This window comes from Cygnus atratus, chromosome 23 (assembly GCF_013377495.2).
Source record: "Cygnus atratus isolate AKBS03 ecotype Queensland, Australia chromosome 23, CAtr_DNAZoo_HiC_assembly, whole genome shotgun sequence".
Classification (NCBI taxonomy): domain Eukaryota; kingdom Metazoa; phylum Chordata; class Aves; order Anseriformes; family Anatidae; genus Cygnus; species Cygnus atratus.
In genome coordinates, this window is record NC_066384.1 from 7608662 (window position 1) to 7630766 (window position 22105).

Sequence of the window (22105 nt, forward strand, 5' to 3'; positions counted from 1 at the left end):
AGAGTGCTGATAACAAACACACTGATGTTCTAATTGTTGCAGAGCAGTGCTCACACTACGCACTAAGCCAAGGACTTTACAGCTTCTCACTTTGTCCTGCCAAGATGCAGGCTGGGAGTGCAGCAGGAGCTGGGAGGGGACAGACCCAGGACAGCTGACCCGAACTGGCCAAAGGGGTATTCCATACCATCTGACGTCATGCTGAACAATTAATATGGGGGGGCTGGCTGCTTGGGAATAGGTTGGGCATCGGTCAGTGGGTGGTAAGCAACTGCATTGTGCATCACTTGTTTTGTACACATTACTATTAGTAGTGCTATCATTATTATTGTTTTCCTTTCTTTTCTGTTCTAATAAACTGTCTTTACCTTAACTGACAGGCTTTCATTTTTTTCTGATTCTTTCCCCCATCCCAGAGAGGGAGGGTGAGCGAATGGCTGTGTGGTGCTTAGCTGCTGACTGGGTTAAACCACAACAAGGTGTTTTAAGAAAAGGCTGGATGTGGTACTTAGAGACACAATTTAGTGGTAGGAGTCAGAAAGGACAGCTTTACATTTGTATTTTGCTTACAAGGGGAACTGAAGTTACAAGATTTATTTTAAGACTTCAAAATACATCTAATCTCGAAGGCAAGCAACACAATACATAACTACACTAGCAGTTAATACAAATGTTCTTTACTACTGCAGTCTCTAATAGATCATTTTATCTTTTGCAACTCCATTGCAACACTTTATTTCTGCAATACAGAGAACTGAAGTTAAAGAACAAAATTCTAAAATAGGGACTATGGATTTACTAACCTCCTTAATGGAGTCTTCATTAGGCAGCATAGAACACACACACGTGATGTAGGCTTGGCGAAAAGATGAAACATTTGCAATTTCTGGAGAATCTGCACACAATTTTGACAAGAAAGTAGCTTGTGGGATGCAGTTTGACTTCATCAAATGTTTTATTCGCATCTGCAGAAAGGAAGGCCCTTCTCGTGTAATCAATTTATTAGCTATGAAAAGAAAAAAAAGTTGTTAAACGGTATATTCTCAAAGCTAACACTTAACTGAAACTGTCTCACTGCATTCACACTTTAGTACAAATTTGTATAAGCTTTCTTAGAAAACACTAGGTGTGATAACAAGTGACAGCAATAAATGTAGTATTTTTTCCCACACACATTCAGAACAAATGAGTAGGGAGAGAATGCTTGGATATAGAAAATGGGGGATGGAAATCACATCAAATGATTGCATCCATTAAGGCAATACAGAATTATGCCATGGCAGTGACGGAAGGACACTAATCAGACTATATGGTATTTTGAACAAGATACCACTAGTCTAGCTGAGATTCAGCATCTTCAACTGTTAATTGTAGCTTCATATTACAAGACAAAAGTAAGAAAAATATTTCAACCAAAGATTTTTCCACCTAATCTGTTAAACACATTGCCAAAATATGCATAATGAATTTCAGAGAGAAAATATTATTTTTCATGTTACTTTTGAAGAACAGTATCTGAGACACGCTAGGCTTATACTCTAGATCAACCAAACAACTAATTATTACAAGAGACTGTGAGCTAATTCCATATTAAAAATTCAATTATTTTTGTAATTGGTTAGCAAAATTTATTTAATGAAGTTTAAAACCAAATAAAAGCTGAGTTGGGAATTAAAGCCATTTTTATATTAGTTCAACACATCTGATTGAAAACCTCACCATTTAGTTTGAATCTTTCCAGGTACTTAAGATGTACTTTGCCTTAGCTGAAGAAATAGTATGCTTCTCAACAGCTATGGGCTATTCCCAGCTTTAAAAACATCTAATACAAAGGTAGCTTGATAGTCTCCAGATATGTATATATTTCAAAAGACCCTTGAAAATTAAGAGAAAGAGGAGTCGATATGTTCTTACACTGCGTGTAATCACAGAGATCTTAAATATTAAATGTATTTAAATAAATTTAAGTTTAGATGATTGAAGTAGCATCCATTTACAACACTTCAGAAGATATTCTGTGAAACTGCTGTTGTACTAAAGGATAAAATGGTTAAAAGCAACTGAAAAACCATTGTCCTAGAACTCTTTCTGTACCTTTACTCAATACGCCTGTCATTCCTGTTGTGGCCTGTAAGAAGTGTATTTTCATTCCTACTATCTCTATCAAATGGAAGACAGCAGTCAGAAAAGACTAAGTTTCCATACAAGAACATCAAACAGATCAAAGGAGTGACAGAATTTAAATGAAGGAAGAAAAACTTGGTAACTGATCAGTGATTTCCATCTTGTATTACAGCTACAGGTGTTTACCTGATAATGATTCTGAAGGTTAAAATGGATTAAAGTAATCCAGCAGATACCTAGGTAATTTATAATTGTTTAATCTATGCTCTGATCATGTCCTATACAAGGCAAAAAGGATAATTCCAGCTTAGATATCATTTGACTTCCAGGAAGTCTATTACAGCAGAATCTGACCTCCTAAAGAAGAGAAAAGAAGGGACTGAAGGAAGAAATCAAAGTAAAAAACAACTGACAAGATTCTATGAAGCATGGTGTGGTAAAACTTCATGGATCGGTTGATATTTCAGCATTAACACTGGAAGTCACTGAATTACACTTTGATGATGAAAAGATATACCAGATATGTTAACAGCACAGTCTAATAGATCAAAAAAAGATTTTCCTCACCATAATTTATTGGCACATACAGCAAGATTTCTTTAAATTTTCATTTTGTCTTGCTCCACTGTGTTGGGTATACAAATCTGACACATTCATCTCCCTGATGAAAAGTAAAGTTTATGTATGCCTTCAAATCTAGTTCTCTTTTTTTTCATAGGATTTTAGAGCTATATGATTCACGATACATATATTACCTGGAATTGTTTTAAAATGTTATTGAATATTTGGTTACAATTTCTGGAGAATCCTATGGCCTATGTTGTCTTTCCCAGAGTTATACACTCTCCAAGAAAACCTGCAACTTTGCAGCACCTGCTCAACATGCTTATACTCTAAAAGGCTAACAGGAACAAAACCAACTAAACTAAAACCCCTGTCTCCTCCATAACATAAGGGCACAGAACTACATAATTTAAGTACCGCAGTATTACTCTATTGTACCTGTAGTTATTAAATATCCCTATTCCCTCTCTTCGTCACTATTTTCTCAGTTCCATTACTAATAACACTACTTCTTCCATCTACCAGTTTTGCATATTTGCTGCAAACTAGAACAGCAGGAACAGAAGAGATCTCACACAGCACTCATTGCCTTTTCAGTGCTTATCCTTTCACGCAAGCTCTATTGCTACTTACTGTTACACGTATCGTCTGTTGAAAGCACTCAGTATCTGAAATATCTTGTTTGGATGCAAAGATGACAAGTTTGGAGAGCTTGTAGAAAGATCTTTCAGATATGTCTAAAAAGCTACGTTGTGTGTAACAGGGCACAAAGATGACACTTTTCTTGACTCTAAGATATTCCAAAAGCAAGCAAGCAACCCCCTCCCCCCCAACAACAACAAAAAAAACCAAAGCCAAACCACCCACAAATAAGGTTTTCAAGATCACCACAGAAGAAGGACACTAGTGAGAAGAGACATTTTAGGTAGATATTTGGGTTCTTAGAACTGGCCTTTAAGATGGCAGTTCTGACCGCCACCTCTTTAACCTTACGTTTTACTTGAGAAACCTTGCTTTGATAGACTGGTCTAACAAATGATTCAGGAGTCATATTCAGATTATTTAAGCATGTCTGCATCTACTCTAGACTATGTGAGAATGCATCTGATCAGCTACAGAATTTCCAGAACAGCTCCAATGTCCTGTTGCCTCTGCTTGCATCACATTAAAGAAACTCAAATGAGAGCACCTCTTTTGGGCACGTATTCAGCTCCAGCTAAATAGACAAATATGCACTAAATAAAGAACTCAATGGAATCAATAAATTCCAGGTTGCTGCATTTTCTCAGAAACAGGGACCTACACCCAGCCCAATTCAACACGGTCACAGATGTGTCAATCAATCAATTCCTTGTCTGCAGAAGCTTTGTCCCAAATTAAAAGACAAAGGACTGAACTACGCTATTATTGTTGAAGACAAGAGGCAGTCTGAACCACATCACAGGTAGTAACAAGGTACTCTTGCAAAGGAATGAAGTGTAGCAGCCATAGATAAAATCAGTCACATGTATAAGATGCAATTAAATCTATAAAGAAGTCCACACAGAAGCACGTGAATTCACATTAGTCCACCAGAACAGATCTTGGCTTGCCACAGGTAAAGTTTGTTGAACAAAACAGGCGAAGATTTTCAGGATGTAATTATTTTCAGTAAGAGGAACAAATTTTGAAATGCAAGTCTGAGCAGAAATCCACTAAAAGCAGCAACTGTATGTCCTAAAAACACTAGTAATGAAAAGCTCCAAAGCAGGATATTAGTGGTAGATAATTCTCCTCAAAACATGTTAGAGATGGGATTAACTAGTCTTTGGAGTTTGAGTGCTTCTGCTATACTTTAAGAGGACTTAGAAGACTAGCAAAGATAGTACAACTCAAAGAGAGGCTACCCAAAGCCAGGAAGAAGGATTCTGCTATGGAAGAAAGCTTGACTTAAAATCCTTGCTTATGGTGCCTTAATTTTAAGGAAAATATTTTAATCTTGTCCCCCTCTTTGTTATTTTTAATTTAATTTAGAATATCACCAAGATAAACTGTGGTCTCATGTACTGTTAATGGAACAACTAGAAGAAATACCTGCAAGTACTCGATACCACTAATAGGTAGGAAAAAATTCAGTGAGTAAAAATATAGAGTTTAAGAGAAGACATTAAAAAGTTACATGAAATTACACTAAAAATTATTTTTTCTTGACCTCATTTCTTTTTGATTCCAGATATTATATCCATAGTCTAAACGCAATCAGCTTCCCAGCCCAAAACTTAATAAAAGGTAACCTTTAAACTCCCCTTCAAATGCACACTTTACTTGCATCTTCTTTACCTTTGAAAGACGTGGACATTAACTACTCCTTCCTGTGAACCACTCAGGAAATCATTCAAAATCACAGCTATGCAGAACAAAGCACCTTAGGGAGCAAAAATCCCCCCCCTTTTTTTTAATAATGAAAAAAGAAATGCTTCTTTTAAAAAATGGACTAAAATATTTGTGGTATAGCCCAAGTGGAGATATGTTAGAGAGGATTCAGTGTACTAGTGAGACAGTTTCAATCATAAGTATTATTTAGCAGCCTATGAATACTACCGCACAAAGCCATTTAAACTGCAACTCCCTTCTGACTTTTAATCAGTTTCCGCATCAAAATTGCACCAAGTTCTCTCTTAATAACCCCATCTTATCTCTAAAATCATATGCTTACCTTCCTCTGTTTCTACTGGTTGCTGGGATAGAATTTTAAGAAGAACTGGATTTTTCCACACTCCTTCCCTTGTGATATCCACCAGTATTTGGAGGTTGTTATTCCCAAATTCCAGTAAAGCATCATGTGAATCCTACAACATGAAAAAAAAATCATTAGAAGTCTTTGCTAAACATTATTTTAATGTAATTTTTATTAAAATATAATAAAATACTAGGACAGATAATTTAATTTCACACTATTCTTCTAAGTCATTACTGTTCTGACATGCTTGCATTGGCGTCTTCACAACACATCCTTTTTCATATATGCTTCTCTAATGCTACAATAAAGCCTCCCAATTTCCATATACTGAAACTTAGCTGTAATGACAGCTCAAAAAAAAACAACTGTTCTGCAGTTGTAACTTTTGCGATTTTCATGTTTCTTCATGCATGCATGTAGCAATTTCCTCATTTTTAAGTCTACCACTACTTTCTAACTTTTAAATATATATTTTTTTGCATAAAAGATGAAGGGTTTTGTAATAAAGCATGTAATGCCAACTGAGAAATTGGAATTAAAACTAATTACTTCTCAAAATGAATAGAAAACATTGCGAGTCTCAGACTATATTTACTGTTAACACTAGTGAGATAAGATGGTCATTTCTTTGAGAGATATTAAAGCATGCTGTTTGGTACAAAGTCCAAATTCACAGTTACGTTCTTCTAATCAGTACCCTCTGATAGGGCAGTCCAGTGCCATCAAGTGTTTGCACCTTCTTGCAGAAGAAGGGTTCTGAGAGAGCAGCATACAAATTTTAGCTGATTTGATTTGGATGGACAGTGAAGCAGTGATTAAAAATCGTCCTAAAATTTAATGCAGAGGAAGGGGGAGCTGCCAGCATTCAACTGTCACTCACTTAGCCTGAGGAAAACGAGAGGGAAAAACCATCTTTAAGGAAGGAACAGTGTGCACTAGGAGGGGCTCAAAAAAGGCTCTCATCTGCCAAAAGGGTGAGGCAGATGAGGGGTCGTAAGAAGATGCAGATTTCCTGGTGGTTACCCATGTCAGAAGACTCAGGGAACTTAAAGAGAAAGCAGAGCAGAACAGAAACAGCAGAGACTGCTGTACAAAACTCACAATCCTGACCAAAGTGGATCATGAATAACTTCTTTAATCAAGATGAATACTCATTTCTACTTTATACAGACACACCATTCCCCTGGAAACTAATCCATGCATAGCACATTTACAAATTAAGATCCAAGTATTTCCAATCCTGACAGTTTTGATGCTGTGAAAACTGACTCAGAGACACAGCACACTGAACAGGTCTCCAACAGAGAGGTTCATCCGTGAAACCTGTTTGCATTGCACTATCCTCAGGGAAATCAAGCCCTACCATTTTTAATTCTGGAAATCTGAGGGAAGAATAATAGAAATAACACGGGAAAAGAAGGCTATAGTGTCAACACAGAAGAAAAGCAACTGGAAATGAATTCCAGCATTTAATGTTTCTAGCAGGAAAACTGATGCGGTGTTGACTTGCGCTGAAGAAGTTACAGTATCACTGAGCAAAATCTCCCCAGAACTGACAAAACTGAAGCTACCTAACTATCTGTAGTCAATTTGTGACTACACGTGTAGTAAAAGCGTTCCTTCACGCCGTGTTTTAAATTTGAGAGAGCATTTGATACATGACAATGTCCACTGGTTCTAACAAGCTGTGTTTAAAGTTGGCAGTACTTTTAATCATACAATCTTAGAATAGTTTGAGTTGGAAGGGACCTTTAAAGTCCAATCCTCCCACCTGACATGGGTAGGGACACCCTCCTCACGAACCAGCTGCTCAAAGCCCCATCCAACCCGACCTTGAATACTTCCACGGACAGGGCATCCATAACTTCAGTTCCGGTGCCTCACCAACCTCAACAAAGAACTTCTTCTGAATATCTAATCTAAATCTACCCTCTTTTCGTTTAAAACTATTACTCCTTGGCCTATCACTACAGGCTCTTGTAAATGCTCCCTCTCCATCTTCATAGAAGCCCCATTTACCAGAAGGCCACTGTAAGGTCTCCCCAGAGCCTTCTTTTCTCCAGGCTGACCAACCCCAGCTCTCTCAGCCTCTCTTCACAGAATAGATGCTCCAGCCCTCTGATCAGCCTTGGGGCCCTCCTCTGGACCTGATCTAACATTCGCATTTTTCTTGTGCTGGGCACCCCACAACTGGACGCAGTACTCCAGGTGGGATATCACAAGGGTAGAATAGGGAGCCAATTATCCCCCTCTGGACCTGCTGGTCCCACTACTTTTTGTACAGCCCAGGATATGCTTGGCTTTCTGCACCAACTAACAGGCTCACATCCAATTTCTCCTCCTCCAGCATCCCCAAGTTCTTCTCCACAGGGCTGATCTCAATCCATTTATTCACCAGGATGTACTGATGTTTGGGATTGCCCTGACCCAGGTGCAGCACCTTGCACTTGGCCTTGTTGAACTTCATGACGTTCATGGGAGCTCACTTTTCAAGCTTGTGTGGGTCCCTCTGGATGGCATCCCTTCCGTCGTGTTACCACTCAGCTTGGTGTCAACTGCAAACTTGCTGAGGGTGCACTCAATCCCACTGAGTATGGCATCAGTAAAGATACTAATAAGTACCAGTCCTAATACAGACCCCTGAGAGATACCACTGATCACTGATCTCCATGTGAACATTGAGACATTGACTGCAATTCTCTGGATGCAGCCATCCAGCTAATTCCTTATCCATCAAATAGCCCAATTCTCAAATCCATACTTCTCCAATTGAGAGACAAGGATGCTGCTGTATGGGACCATATCAAAGGCCTTACAGAATTCCAGGTAAATGCATCGGTTGCTTTTCCCTTGTCCACCGATGTAGTTATTGAACCACAGAATACCAGTAGATTGTTCAGATTTGCCCTTGGTTGTCTGAATAACTGGTTGGCTGTCTGAATAACCTCCTTGTCTTCCATATGCTTTAACATAGCTTCAAGGATGATCTATTCCATGATCTTCCCAGGCACACAGGTGAGGCCTGTCTGCAGTTCCTGCTCTTCCTTTCTATCATGTTTTAAAAACTGGAGTGATGTTTCCCTTCTTCCAGTCACTGCGGACTTTACCTGACTGCCAAGACTTTTCAAGTATGATGGAGAGAGGCTTGGCAACTGCATCAGCCAGTTCCCTCATGCCCTAGGATGCTGTGTCATCAGGTCCTATAAGCTTATGTACAATGCTATTATTAACCTCAGGTTTCCTTCTAATACCCTGTTGTATTCTCTGTCTATACTGGAATTAGTTCCATGTTCTGAACTAACAGGTATTATCACTTTTATTAATAATTAATAATTATAATTGTAATATATTGCATCTATTTATCACAATTGTGATTATTACAGATTATTAATAGAGTCTTTATTTTCCTTCAACTCTTCCTTCTCTATTCTTACACCTCTCCAGATTCCAGAATTAAACTGTGCTAACACTAGGACCACTCAGAATACTGGAGTAACCAAGGAGCCTTGTGTCATGGGTTGTCAAGACACAATGAACTTCTTTCTACATTGTAACATACAAGATGCATTCTTCAACTTACTGAGTTATCTTCTATAACAAAGTAAATCTGCTATGAAAATACACAAGACTTTACCATTAGGCATACAGAGTAAAAGGCATCCCTGCATTTCATGGTTAGATACCCTTTAATACAGTAGATATTGATGTTCAGCAGAGTCCCTAGTATCAGATGCTATTTTCAGACCAAATTTAATGTTCTTACTTTCCTTTCTAACACTGCAACAAACTGTATTCCGTAAACCTCTGAACAGGAAAACCCAAATTTTAACTCGTGAGCAATGTACCCATGTACCAAGGAGGGAACCTTATTCCCAATAAAGGACTGAGAGCAGAAAATTACATTCTCACAGTGAGGTTTCATTTATGTTGATTCACAGCTGTCATAATTAATAGTCTCAGAAGTTTCTTCTTAAAGGACTTCTAATGACCATGAAGCTATACTACCAGATATGCTACTTAATAAAACCCAAATTAAAGTGAAACAGAGCTAACACAGGCTTCCTTCCATCCACTCCCTAATTATCTACATCTACTCAAAGCATAACATAGCATACTAATAGAGCACAGAATAAACAAGTATTCCATTCCTTCAACACTAAAGTCTGTGTCCAGTATTAAAGTTTATACTGATCCATATTCCTAACTACAGAGACTACAATTAAGAACAGTTTACTCTGTGAGTACAACAAAGAGGTAGCCAACTAGCCTCAAACAATAGTTTTGAGCAATGTTACTCATTTCAGGCAGAAAGCACTGTTGTGGTTTAACCTGGGTGGCAGCTAAGCACCACACAGCTGTTCACTCACCCTCCCCACTCCCTCTCTGGGATGGGGGAAAGAAATGGGAAAATGAAGCCTGTGGGTTGAGATAAAGACAGTTTATTAAGACAGGAAAATAATAATAATAATGATAATAATAATAGTACTACTACTAATAATGTGTATGAAACAAGTGATGCACAATGCAATTGCTCACCACCCGCTGACTGATGCCCAGCCTATCCCCGAGCAGCCGGCCCACCCTATATATTGTTTAGCATGACGTCAGATGGTATGGAATACCCCTTTGGCCAGTTTGGGTCAGCTGTCCTGGGTCTGTCCCCTCCCAGCTCCTGCTGCACCCCCAGCCTGCCCACTGGCAGGACAGAGCGAGAAGCTGAAAAGTCCTTGGCTTGGTGTAAGCACTGCTCTGCAACAATTAAAACATGAGCATGTTATCAGCACTCTTCTCATCCTAATCCAAAACATAGCACCCTACCAGCTGCTAGGAGGAAAATTAACTCTATCCTAGCTGAAACCAGGGCAAGCATTGTTATTCTTTAAGAAAAAATCTGATTTTTCACAAGTTACGTCTTTAGATTCATTGTACTCCAGAGCTAGGCTAATCTTCTTCCCTAATCTGCAGTCATCATATAAAGAAACAATATCCCCATGAACCTTTAAATAAACAGACTTTCCACCTATAATCACTCTTTACTGTAATAGGCAAATTAGGAAAGGAGGAAGAAAAAGCAAGTTAGCAGTAATCAGTTACCACTGTTAAAATCCCATCTAAGCACTGGCCACCTTCAGCTGTCAGACTGTCTCATAAGGTTTGATGCTTGACACTGGCTTGGATCTGGGATATTGCAGAGATGCTGCCAAGACTTGTCCTCAGACTATCATTACTTGCTGATCATATGTATGCACACCAATGACACTGCGCATCAAAAGTAAATACAGGGCTCTGGGGGCTACATTGAAGGGCACAAGCATCCAGCTGGTTTTCTTCACTTTGTTGAGGAAAATGTAAGACTGAAAGCAAAACGAAGGCCAAGGAAAACGTGAGACCACATCAGTAGAACAGGGCATCAAATGACAAAGGATGCTGAAAAGGCTGGGGTACTTGATAACTCTGCCTCAGATTTTACTGTTAAGGTCTGCACTCTGGCCTTCCTGGTCCCCTATATACCACGTCAGAGATCTGGGGGGCACGAAGCAGCACAAGGAGGAGATATGTACGCCCTAAATTGTTTCTCATATGTCCATGGCATTGATCAAGGCAAATCTGAGGGTGCTGATGGAGCTCACTGATGTCACTGCAAGACCAATACTACCTTTGAAAAGTCATGACCACTGGGGGAAGGTTCCTGGTGCACAAAAAAAAAAAAAAAAAAAAAAAAAAAAAACAAACAAACAAAAAAAAAACCCCACCACACATTTTCCAAGATCAAGAAGTATACCCTGGAGAACTACAGGCCAGTCAACATAAGCACCATCCCCAGCAAGACCACGGAGCAGACTCTCCATGTGGCTGAATGCAGTTTCCAGAAAGTCAACAATGTGACTCGGAACACTGGGCTGACACATCTTTATTCATGTTCTGAATAACTGACAGAGCATGGTCTCAGTTAGTCCACAGCTCACTTAGAACTCGGAGAACAGCTGGCATAGTGGAGGACAGGGCAGCCATTGAGAAGGACCTCTGACAGGCTGCAGGAACAAGCTGACAGGGACTTCATGAAGTTCCACACAGACAAATGCAGGTGTTGCACCTCGCACAGAACCAAGCATCAGTAAAAGCTGCTGACCACCTGGATAGATTCCAGTTTGGCACAACTGGCCTTTAGGGTCTGTACGATCAATGGGCAGTGAGCCCTTAGAGCAAACAATGCAAAATAGAATCATAAACACTGGAAGAGACCTTCAAGGTCATCTGGTCCAACCATCATCCTACTACCAGTATCACCCACTAAACCATGTCCCTAAGCACCACGTCCAACCTTTCCTTGAACACCCCCAGGGATGGTGACTCCACCACCTCCCTGGGCAGGCCGTTCCAATGCCTGACTACTCTGAGAAGAAACATCTCCTAATTTCCAACTTAAACCTCCCCTGGTGCAACTTGAGGCCATTCCCTCTAGTCCTATCACTAGTTACCTGTGAGAAGAGGCTGACCCCCAGCTCCCCACACCTTCCTTTCAGGAAGTTGTAGAGGGCAATAAGGTCTCCCCTGAGCCTCCTCTTCTCCAGACTAAACAACCCCAGTGCCTTCAGCCCCTCTTCACAGGACTTGTGTTCCGGGCCCTTCACCAGCTTCGCAGCCCTTCTCTGGACAAGGCTCCAGGGCCTCAATGTCCTTTTTGCAGTGAGGCGCCCAAAGCTGAACACAGCACTCGAGGTGTGGCCTCACTAGCAGAGAGTACAGGGGGACGATCACCTCCCTGTTCCTGCTGGCTACACTATTCCTGACACAAGCCAGGATGCCATTGGCCTTCTTGGCCACCTGGGCACATGGCCAGCTCACGTTCAGATGAGCATTGATTAGCACCCCCAGGTCCTTTTCCTCTGCACAGCTTTCCAGCCACCCTGCCCCAAGCCTGTAGCATTGCATGCAGTTGTGACCAAAGTGCAGGACCCAACACTTGGCCATGTTGAACCTCATCCCTTGGCCTCTGCCCATCGACCCAACCTGTCCAGGTCCCTCTGCAGGGCCTTCCTACCTTCCGGCAGATCTATATTTCCCCCCAACTTGGTGTCATCTGCAAACTTACTGAGGGCGCACTCAATTCCCTCATCCAAGTCATCAATAAAGATATTAAAGAGGATGGGCCCCAACACTGACCCCTGGGAACACCACTGGTGTGCTCCTAACCAAAGCCCAAACTGCTCTTAACCAACAGCACTAAGCCTAAAAAAGAGCTACAGCACACACAGGTTTCAGGATGTATTTAAGCATATGGAAACATTACCAAAGCAATCACTATGCTCACACAGCTGTTCTTCCTCTCAAGTCTTTCTTTCCAGCACAACTGGGACCAGGAAACCAAATTCAGCAGGAAGAGCTCCACAGGGAGAATGTTACTTATTTTTAATTAACATAAGACAAATTCCCTGCTTATATAAACACAGCTAGATAGCATGCCAGTAGATTCAGATAGATAAATGACAAATCTAATGCTTAAGTCAGCCCTGATGCCAGAAGATGCTCAAGTTAGAACCTCACGGCAGCTTCAGAAGTCAGTAACAATAAACTGATTTGAATTCATATTTATGAAGTGTGCAACCTCAGTCCGGAATTCCTACAAGTGGCAGTCACAAACATAAGTCTGTGTACATCACTGTAGACTCAGACTTTGGTGACTAAGAAAACTATTACAGGTGTGCAGGTAAATCCTGCATCCTATCCACAAAACAAATAGAAGCACATTTTGAAAGCTTGCACTTTTCATCTTTCTCACCTGTATGTCATCAGGCAGTCTTTTCAATATATAAGGGATAGATGAGACTGAACAGCCCTTGCTATTAGGGATGACACAGTAGAGAGCCTCTGGGTGAGGATTAAGGAGATGGATAACAACGCAGATATCGTCACAGGTGTCTACTATTGAGCACCCACCCAGGATGATTGCACAGATGAGCTATTCTTCAGGCAATTGAAGGGTATCTTGGGACTGGTAAGGGAACAGTTGTATCAGCTCAACATCTTAAGTCCATGTGGCCAGACAGGATTCACCCCAGAGTGCTGAAGGAACTAGCAGACATTATACCTGGACTCCTCTCTGCAATTTACCAAAGGTCTTGGGAGTCTAGGCAGGTCCCTGCTGGCTGGAAGCTGGCCAATGTTATACACATCTACAAAAAGGGCATGACAGAAGACCCAGGAAAACACTGACCTATTAGTTTAAATTTAGTGTATACCTCAGTCCCTGGAAAAGATATAGAGAAGGTTGTCCCGGGAATATTTAAAGAACAAAGCTGTTGGCAGGCACAGTCAACATGGGTCAATCAAAGGAAAGTCCTGCCTTAGTAATTTGATCTTCTATGATAAGGTTACCTGCTCAGCAGATGAAGGGAAGACAATGGATGTAATCTTCCTGGACTTTAGTAAGGCTTTTGATACCTTCACTCACAGCATCCTTCTAGACAAATTGTCCAACTGTGAGACAAACACGTTCATACTATGCTGTGTCAAGAACCAGCTGAGTGGCAAAGCTCAAATGGTTATAGCAAATGGGTCTACATCTGGCAGGCATCCAGTCATCAACAGCGATCCTCAAGGCTTAATTCTAGAGCCGGTTCTGTTCAACATTTTTATTGGTGATCTAGAAGCAGGTGTTAAACGCATCCTTATCATGTTTGCTAACCTGGGAGATGCTGTTGATTCTCTCTTCAGGGATAGGCAGCCTTGCACAGGGATGTATGTAGACTGGACAATCATCAACAGAATTAAGTTCAACAAAGGAAAATGACGGGTGCTGCACTTGGGGAGGCGTGAGGCCAGACACAGATACAGACTGGGAGATGAGTGGCTGGAGAGCAGTTTCAGCAGAAAGAGATCTGGGCGTGCCGGCTGACAGCAGGCTCAACAGGAGCCAGCAGTGTGCCCTGGCAGCCAAGAGGGCACACCTGATTTTGGGGTGCATTAACACAGCATAGCCAGCTGGTCAAAAGAGGTGATTCTCCTGCTATAGCTAGCATTGGTGTGGCCTCACCTTGAATACTGTATGCAGTTTTGAGCCCCACAATTAAAAAAGGATATTAAGATACATCCAGAGGAGGGCAACAAAGAGCTGGCCAAGACGTGACCTACTTGCTTTCTGCAACTCCCTGGGGAGGGGAAGCATAGGGGGAGGTGCCGGTCTCTTCTCCCAGATCACAGGATGCACGGGAATGGCACAAAGCTGCGCCAGGAGAGGTTCAGACTGGACATTAGGAAAAATTTCTTTACCACGAGGGTGGTCAAGCACTGGAACGGGCTTCCTAGTGATGTGGCTGATGCCCCATGCCTGGCAGTGTTCAAGAGGCAATTGGAAAAATGCCCTCATTAATACGCTTTAACTTTTGGTTAGCCTGAAGAGATCAGGCAGTTGAACTAGCTGATTTTTGAAGGTCCCTTTCCAGGTGAACTATCGTATGGCATTCTTATACATTAGGTTGTCATAGCATCCATTTTGCATTACCCTCTCACATATTAATATTTCAGCTTTATCTTTTATTACTCCTGAGTGTTCACTCATAGATCAGATCAAAGAGTCAAAAAACAGCCTATGACTTTGAATTTTACCAGATATACTGAAACCAGCAAGATTTTACTGAGCTACAGCACTTTATGAAGACATTTAACATGTGCAAGACCTTGGAATGAGGTAAAACTGATCTTTTAATTAATTTTGATTGAATAAAGGCAAGGAGTGCCAGGTTCCTCACAGTTCTACCTTGAAACAAAGGAAAGGATTCTTCATCTTTTCTTAAAGAAAGTATTAAGAAAAGCAACTGAAACAGACTTGTCACTAACAGAAAACCCATGGTAAGCAGCCTACTTTTCCTTTGAGGGCATCATTTACATTGAAAATCTCTGAAGAACCTGAAGATAAAGCATTAATGAAGGATTCAACTGCAAGTCTTAAGAATTTATGCCAATTCCTGTAGCATCATTTGATTAAAATCATATAAGTGGTTTAATGTAGCAATAGCGCAAGAGACAGCTTTAAGAAGTCACTGAGAATTCTCAGCACACATTGCATATAGCAGCATCACTCAAATATCTGTTCAAGCAACTCCAAGATATTTACCAGAAGAAAACTTGATTAGAAACAATTTTCAGTTCTACACAATTCTGCAAGGCAGAGATAGGGAAATGCCAACTCCTGGTTACATGAACTTAGCCCCTCTATTGACAGGATAAGCGTACACCCAGCAAGCACGTTCCAACCAACAAGTGCCAAAGAGCAAATAAGTACATTTTTTGAACATCGCATTATAGTAGCTGAGATTTGCTGTCTCTTAATGGTACTTATCCCAAGCTCCTCTCTGTTATCAAGTTTCATGTTCTAGATGAGCTATAAGCCACTGTCTCAGAGTAAGAATATACCACACTTATTTGCCACCACCTCTGGAGCAAGGCGTAGTTGACAAAAAGAAAGTATCACACAACCCAACAATCAACTTGGACAAGGGCAAAGTGCTACTACTGAAAAGAATGCTATCTATCCAATTTATGACAATCTGTGATCCAGACAACCAATGTAAATAGAGTGTTTTTCCAACAGCAACTCTTCCTTTGTATGAGGGCTTCAGGATGCAAGATAGAGCTAGCAGATCTCAGTTATGAAGATTATTTAAGTTTCAGTGCCTCTGTATTAAATTTCAGTCCTTAGAACAGTAAGAGACTGGATTGTTAAGCCCAAGCAATTTAAAGAGATCAGCAACTACTATAGCGTGACAAAAGTTTTAGTTTTACGCTTACCCTCTATATACATCTTTTCTAAAGAAAGCATTTACACTCTTGAGAAGGCTTGAGAAGAACCTAGATCCACAATCCATACTCCATTCCTGCTAGTAAATATATTTGTTCTCCCAAGGCCATCTTTAACTTCATCTTCCTCAACCGGTCAGATTACATCCATCTCCACAGCTCACACTATCCCCTTCCCAGATTACTTGCATCAATGGCCCTGTTGCAACTCTCCAATCTTTTTAGACTTATTTTAAAGCTCATTTGTGTCCACATCCTTTTGACTGCTGTCACTATTTAAAATCCATGTTGAGACTTCTGCTATGCGAGCTCATATATTGCAGATCACAGGTTGCCTCTGATTTTTCCTAGAAGCAAGGGAAATTGGACTCATGGGGGACTGCAGGGCATAGCTGCTGCTATTTAGAATAGAAGAAAGAACAGGTTCAGACACCAAATAAAACTTTGGATAGCTTTTTAGGCTGGACATCACTGATTCCATTTGCAGCTTGAGGACAGCCCCTACACCTTGCTGCTTTGAAACCTAGGGCTTTACCTTTTTCACTCCTGAGAAAGTTTCACAGACTCTCACTACCTGTGCAGATTGTTATAGCGCAACAGTAACTGCAGTCAGATCCAAAGAAAACATCTGTGGTGGTTGCACCAACTGGAGGACAGAAGATTTGGAGTTACATCCCAGCCACACCCACCGTCTTTCTCAGGGAAAGAATAAGAAAATTAACATATACTGATCTGAGGCATGTCCTAGCATGTCAGCTTTGTGCTACTTTGCTACTGGATTTGCCTAGAGATTAGCACATGTACACAGTCATAGGCTGTGACCCTACAAGTTCTAATGTGACAGCCTGGAAGTGATTTTTGGTGTACTTGTTCTCAAGTTTCTGCTGGAGTGCTACTTCAAAATTTCATTAGAGGTACCTTTTTGTGAGAATGCACAAACTTCTTCAGCAAGGTCTGGGTTTCAGAGTACTAACATGTTTCACAAATGTTGCCCACTATCTTAACCATGGGAACATTAGGTAAGCATGTAAATTCTGAAGCCACAGTTTCAAAAACTCAATAAAAAAGCCAAATATATTACCACACCTAGTAGCTACACATCTTGAATTTCCTGTTACTTCTAAAAGTTGACATGAAAGATCTCATCTTGTGTCACCCTACCCCTGGAATTTAATAGTTTGCTTCCAACATATTCAACCTCAAGAAAGTCCAAACTAACAGTCTCCCTTCTGTTGACAGAAATATCCAAGTTTGATCACTTGCTTCAGAAATCTGAAAATGCACATGAATACACCTTAAAACTTACTCTGCTTGGAAACAAAAATTCTTCTTGCAGATCCCTCCCTCCAAAAATTACTTGTCAAAAGCTTACAATTCTTAAAACTGCTTTATACTTCTGCTGTAACAGGGAAAAGCTTATATTAGCCCTCCCAAACTCTGAATATGAGAGTACATCTTGTTTCAATTCTAGGCCATCAGTTACAAACTTATTAGGCTCACTTTAGTGTATGGCAAGCTTGCTCCTCAACTTCCCTAATCTAGGATTCCACAAACGCAAAGCGTTACCTTGGAAATAGTAAATTTCAAGCCTCTTCCACCAGTCCCAACACAAGACAAACCTCTGCTGACCAACCTTATTTATGGCCTCCTCATAAGCAAATGGACTGGGAGCAGACCCATCCTCTGCAACATCATAGTTAATAACTATAGAGTAAGTATAATAGATGGCATAACTCAATATTGTCAAAATAAACTGATATACCTCCAAAATTACTTGCGGGGTGCTGCAATGTGTGTCCACTATGAACTACAGTGAGATGGGGAAGATGCTAAAGCTTACCTGAACATATATGGTAAAATATCCTAATTATCGGGGATGTAGATGAGAACCTACAAATATCCTAATTATAGTGGATGTAGATGAGAACCTTATGAGAAGCAGATGTAAAATGAAGATATCGCTCAAGGCCAACAGATGAGGGAAGGACGAACAACTCGTTAGGGAAGGATGAACAACTTGTTGGCAGGAAACAAGGCAAAGATAAGCAAAAAAACTCCAAAATACCGTCCAACAGAAGGTCAAAGTCCAGAAAGGTAAGAAGTTTAACCTCCTCTTCCTCGTTGCCTTCATCCTGAAAGACCCCTGCCCGCGACCACCAGGCTACATTGTGCAGGCACAACCAGGAGGAGCTAAGGGCGGGGACTATGGAAATGAGTACTTGGAAGAGGTCCGCCTTTTCGGGGAAAATATACATATACACACATATACACACACACACACTGTGGATTTTGGAGGGATTGGGATAGACTAGTAAACAGCTCCTGGGAAAACGGTGGAACATTAACCGCTGTAGATTAGAATGGGAAAAGGTCAAAGCAAAGAAATCCCACAGAAAAGCCCCTTAGGATGTATACTAACACATTGGACGGATATAGTGGGGCGAGGGGGGACAGAGAGTAAAAGAACTCTTACCAAATATTGTAATCAGTGGTGCCCACTTTATAAACTAGAGGATGGAGAGGAGCGGCCCCTAAATGGAACTATTAATATTACAGTCAATGTTGTTTTTGAGGAGAGAAGGAAAATAGGATGAAATGTTGTGTACTGATGTTGTTTCAGCATCTTGGAGGGAAAAAGCATGGAATTCAGTTGGCCCCTGACTGAGCCTTTGATGTTGGTATTAGGAAAGTACAGGCTGGAGAACGATAAAGGAACAGTTAAAAGGGTTGTTGAAGGTGTTAAAGGTGTTTGAAGTTGAATGAACAGGGAAAGAGGATGTAGGAACGTTAATACTTTTGCCTCAGCCCCAGGCTGAAATCTCAAAATCTCTGTGTGAGCCCTCTGGGGCAGAGGGATCATGATGGATCCTAGAGAGAGTTGTCATGGAAACAGAAAAGCAGTTAACTCTTAAAACAACCTGAGTTCATGTGCAAGCTCAGATTGCCAATGGGACCGCTCAGGGAATTGTTGACAATTGCGCTCCCCTGACCGACCCCCACTGAGACCCTAATCATCCTGGAAATTATGAACGGTTATATGAATACTACAATCTGGTTAAATTGGGAATTGAGAATATGCTTCCAACAAGGACAAAAAAAATCCCTATGGATTTTTTTTTGACCAACTTTGAAATGCAATGGAAGAGGAAAAAAGAGGAAAAAAAACGATTTGGACCTGGCTTCAGAGGACAAATTGGCTAGCCTTTTCCTAGAGTAATCAGCTCCTGATATCAGCAGGAATAACAGGGACCTGGGGAATCTACCCTAGTGAATCCACCATTGGTTATAATGAAGCTAGGGGAGGAACAGAAGAAAGTGAAGTTCCTTGTTGATACGGGGGCAACATGTTGGGTTCTAAATGAAGCCTTAATGCCTTTAGGGAATGATTATGTTAGGGTAAAAGTGCAACCGGTCAACCTGAAAAGGCGTACTTTTGTGAACCTTTGAAGTACAAGTTAGGGAAACAATGGGGCATACACAGATTTTTATATATGTCCAACTCCCCATGGGCACTCTTAGGTAGAGATTTATTAGAGCAATTAGGAGCAGTAATAAAATTTGAAAAGGGGGAGATTACTCTGGAGGTAAATGATCAACAATATATACAGATAATGAGCTTAGCCCTAGTCAACCTTCCAATGGAAGGAAAAGTTAATGAAGAAGTCGTAAACCAGGTATACCCAGGGGTATGGGCTACCGAGGTACCTGGGAGAGCTAAAAACGCCCCACCTGTTGAGATTAGACTCAAGGAGGGAAAGCAGCCAGTAAGGATCAAGCAGTACCCTCTAAAGCAGGAAGACAGGGAAGGAATTCAACCAATAACAGAAAAGTTTCTGAAATTAGGATTGTTGAGGGAATGTGAATCCGATTTTAATACCCCTATATTACCTGCCTGCAAGCCAAATGGGTCATATAGGGTGGTCCAGGATCTACGGGCAGTAAGTAAGATAACTGAGGATCTCTACCCAGTGGTAGCAAACCCATACACTCTATTAACTGTATTAACACCAGAACTAGCCTGGTTTACAGTTTTAGACTTAAAGGATGCCTTCTTTTGCCTCCCCCGCCATGAAGCCAGCCAGAAAATATTTGCATTCGAATGGGAAAACCCCAAGAGTGGCCGTAGGACCCAACTCACCTGGACGGTGTTACCCCAAGCATTCAAGAACAGCCCCACAATATTTGGGAATCAGTTAGCGAAAGATCTTGAATCCTGGGAGGTTCCACCAGGAGAAGGGAAATTACTGCAATGTGTTGATGATATTCTGATTGCTACTAGAACATGGGACACCTGCCTGACTTGGACAGTGAATCTGCTAAATTTTCTCGGACTCCAAGGATACAGAGTTTCTAAGAAAAAGGCCCAAGTAGTGCAACAACAGGTAACCTATCTGGGATATGAAATCAGTGCTGGGGAAAGGACCTTGGGACAGGCTCGAAAAGAGGCAATATGCCAAACTCCAAGGCCACAAACAGTGAAGGAACTACGGACCTTTTTGGCTATGACCGGGTGGTGCCGCCTATGGATTTATAATTATGGACTGCTTGTTAAACCCCTGTGCACTCACAACTACTGAACAGAAATGCCTCCAATGGAACAAGGAAGCAATACAAGCTTTCAAGCTACTGAAGGAGGCCCTGATGTCAGCTCTGGCTTTGGGACTCCCAGATGAGAGTAAGCCATTTTTACTTTTTTCCCCACGAGAAGCAGGGGATTGCCCTGGGAACATCAGCACAAGACCTGGGCCCATACCATAAAGCAGTTGCTTATTTTTCCAAACAATTGGACACGACTGCAAAGGGATGGCCTGGATGCTTGCGAGCGGTCACGGCCGTAGTACTAAACATCCAGGAGGCCCGAAAATTCACCTTGGGCCAGAAAATGACTGTGTTAGTGTCCCATGCGGTATCTGCAGTACTGGAAGCAAAAGGGGGACATTGGCTCTCCCCACAAAGATTTTTGAAATATCAAGGCTACAATGGTGGAACAGGATGATGTGGAAATTGTAATCACTAACATTGTCAATCCAGCTTCTTTTCTCAGTGGGAACACAGGGGAACCAGTGTATCATGACTGTCTGGAAACCATCGAAGCAATATACTCGTGCCGTCCGGATCTGAAAGAGAATCCTATGGAAAACACAGAAAACTGGTTCACTGATGGGAGCAGCTACGTCTTCAGTGGAAAACGACATGCTGGGTATGCAGTTACCACTTGCAAAGAGGTAATAGAGTGCGGGCCTTTACCTGCAAACACCTCTGCACAAAAGGCGGAAATAATTGCTCTGACTCGTGCCTTGGAATTGGCCCAAGGCAAAATCGTAAACATCTATATGGACTCAAAATATGCCTTTGGGGCTGTACATGTGCACGGAGCGATCTGGAAGGAGAGGCGATTGTTGAATTCGCAGGGCAAAAACATCAAGCATGCAAAGGAAATCTTGAAGTCGTTGGAAGCAGTTCAGCTCCCTGAGAAAGTGGCAATCATGCACATCAGAGCACACCAAAAAGTAAACTCAGAACTGGAAAAAGGAAATGAGCTGGCAGACAGAGAGGCAAAACAGGCAGCCAAAAAGGAGGTAAAAACAGAAGGGGCCCTGATCCCCGATGGGCAAATCTCCCTAGAAGGTAAGCCTAAATATACAAAGGAAGATCAGAAATTAATCACTGATCTAGAAGGTTCCTATAGTGAGGAAGGGTGGGCTCTTACCCCCCCAAGGGAAAATAATTATTCCCTCTTATATGATACGGCCCTCGATAAGAGAGGAAACATAGAAAGAGGCATTGGGGGGCAGAAGCCTTATATAAACATTTCATCAGAGAAATTGTAGCAAGGAACCTATATACCACTGTGAGACAAGTGGCTCAGCAGTGTGACCTTTGCCTCCAGACTAATCCCCA

At 41.3% G+C, this 22105-nt stretch overlaps 1 protein-coding gene across 3 annotated transcripts in view; it reads right to left on the reverse strand.

The window, feature by feature from the left end:
• The window catches only part of RLF (RLF zinc finger), a 61771-nt gene that overhangs the window by 22289 nt on the left and 17377 nt on the right, over window positions 1–22105 (reverse strand). For 2 of the 3 annotated variants that reach the window (XM_050715242.1, XM_035565121.2), the window contains 2 exons: window positions 5384–5516; window positions 804–1006 (listed from right to left, as the gene is read on the reverse strand). In XM_050715242.1, the coding sequence (XP_050571199.1) occupies window positions 804–1006; window positions 5384–5516 (336 nt within the window). Of the gene's footprint in view, window positions 1–803; window positions 1007–5383; window positions 5517–18269; window positions 18439–22105 lie in introns of all 3 variants that reach the window. The other variant, XM_050715241.1, reaches the window with a different exon arrangement.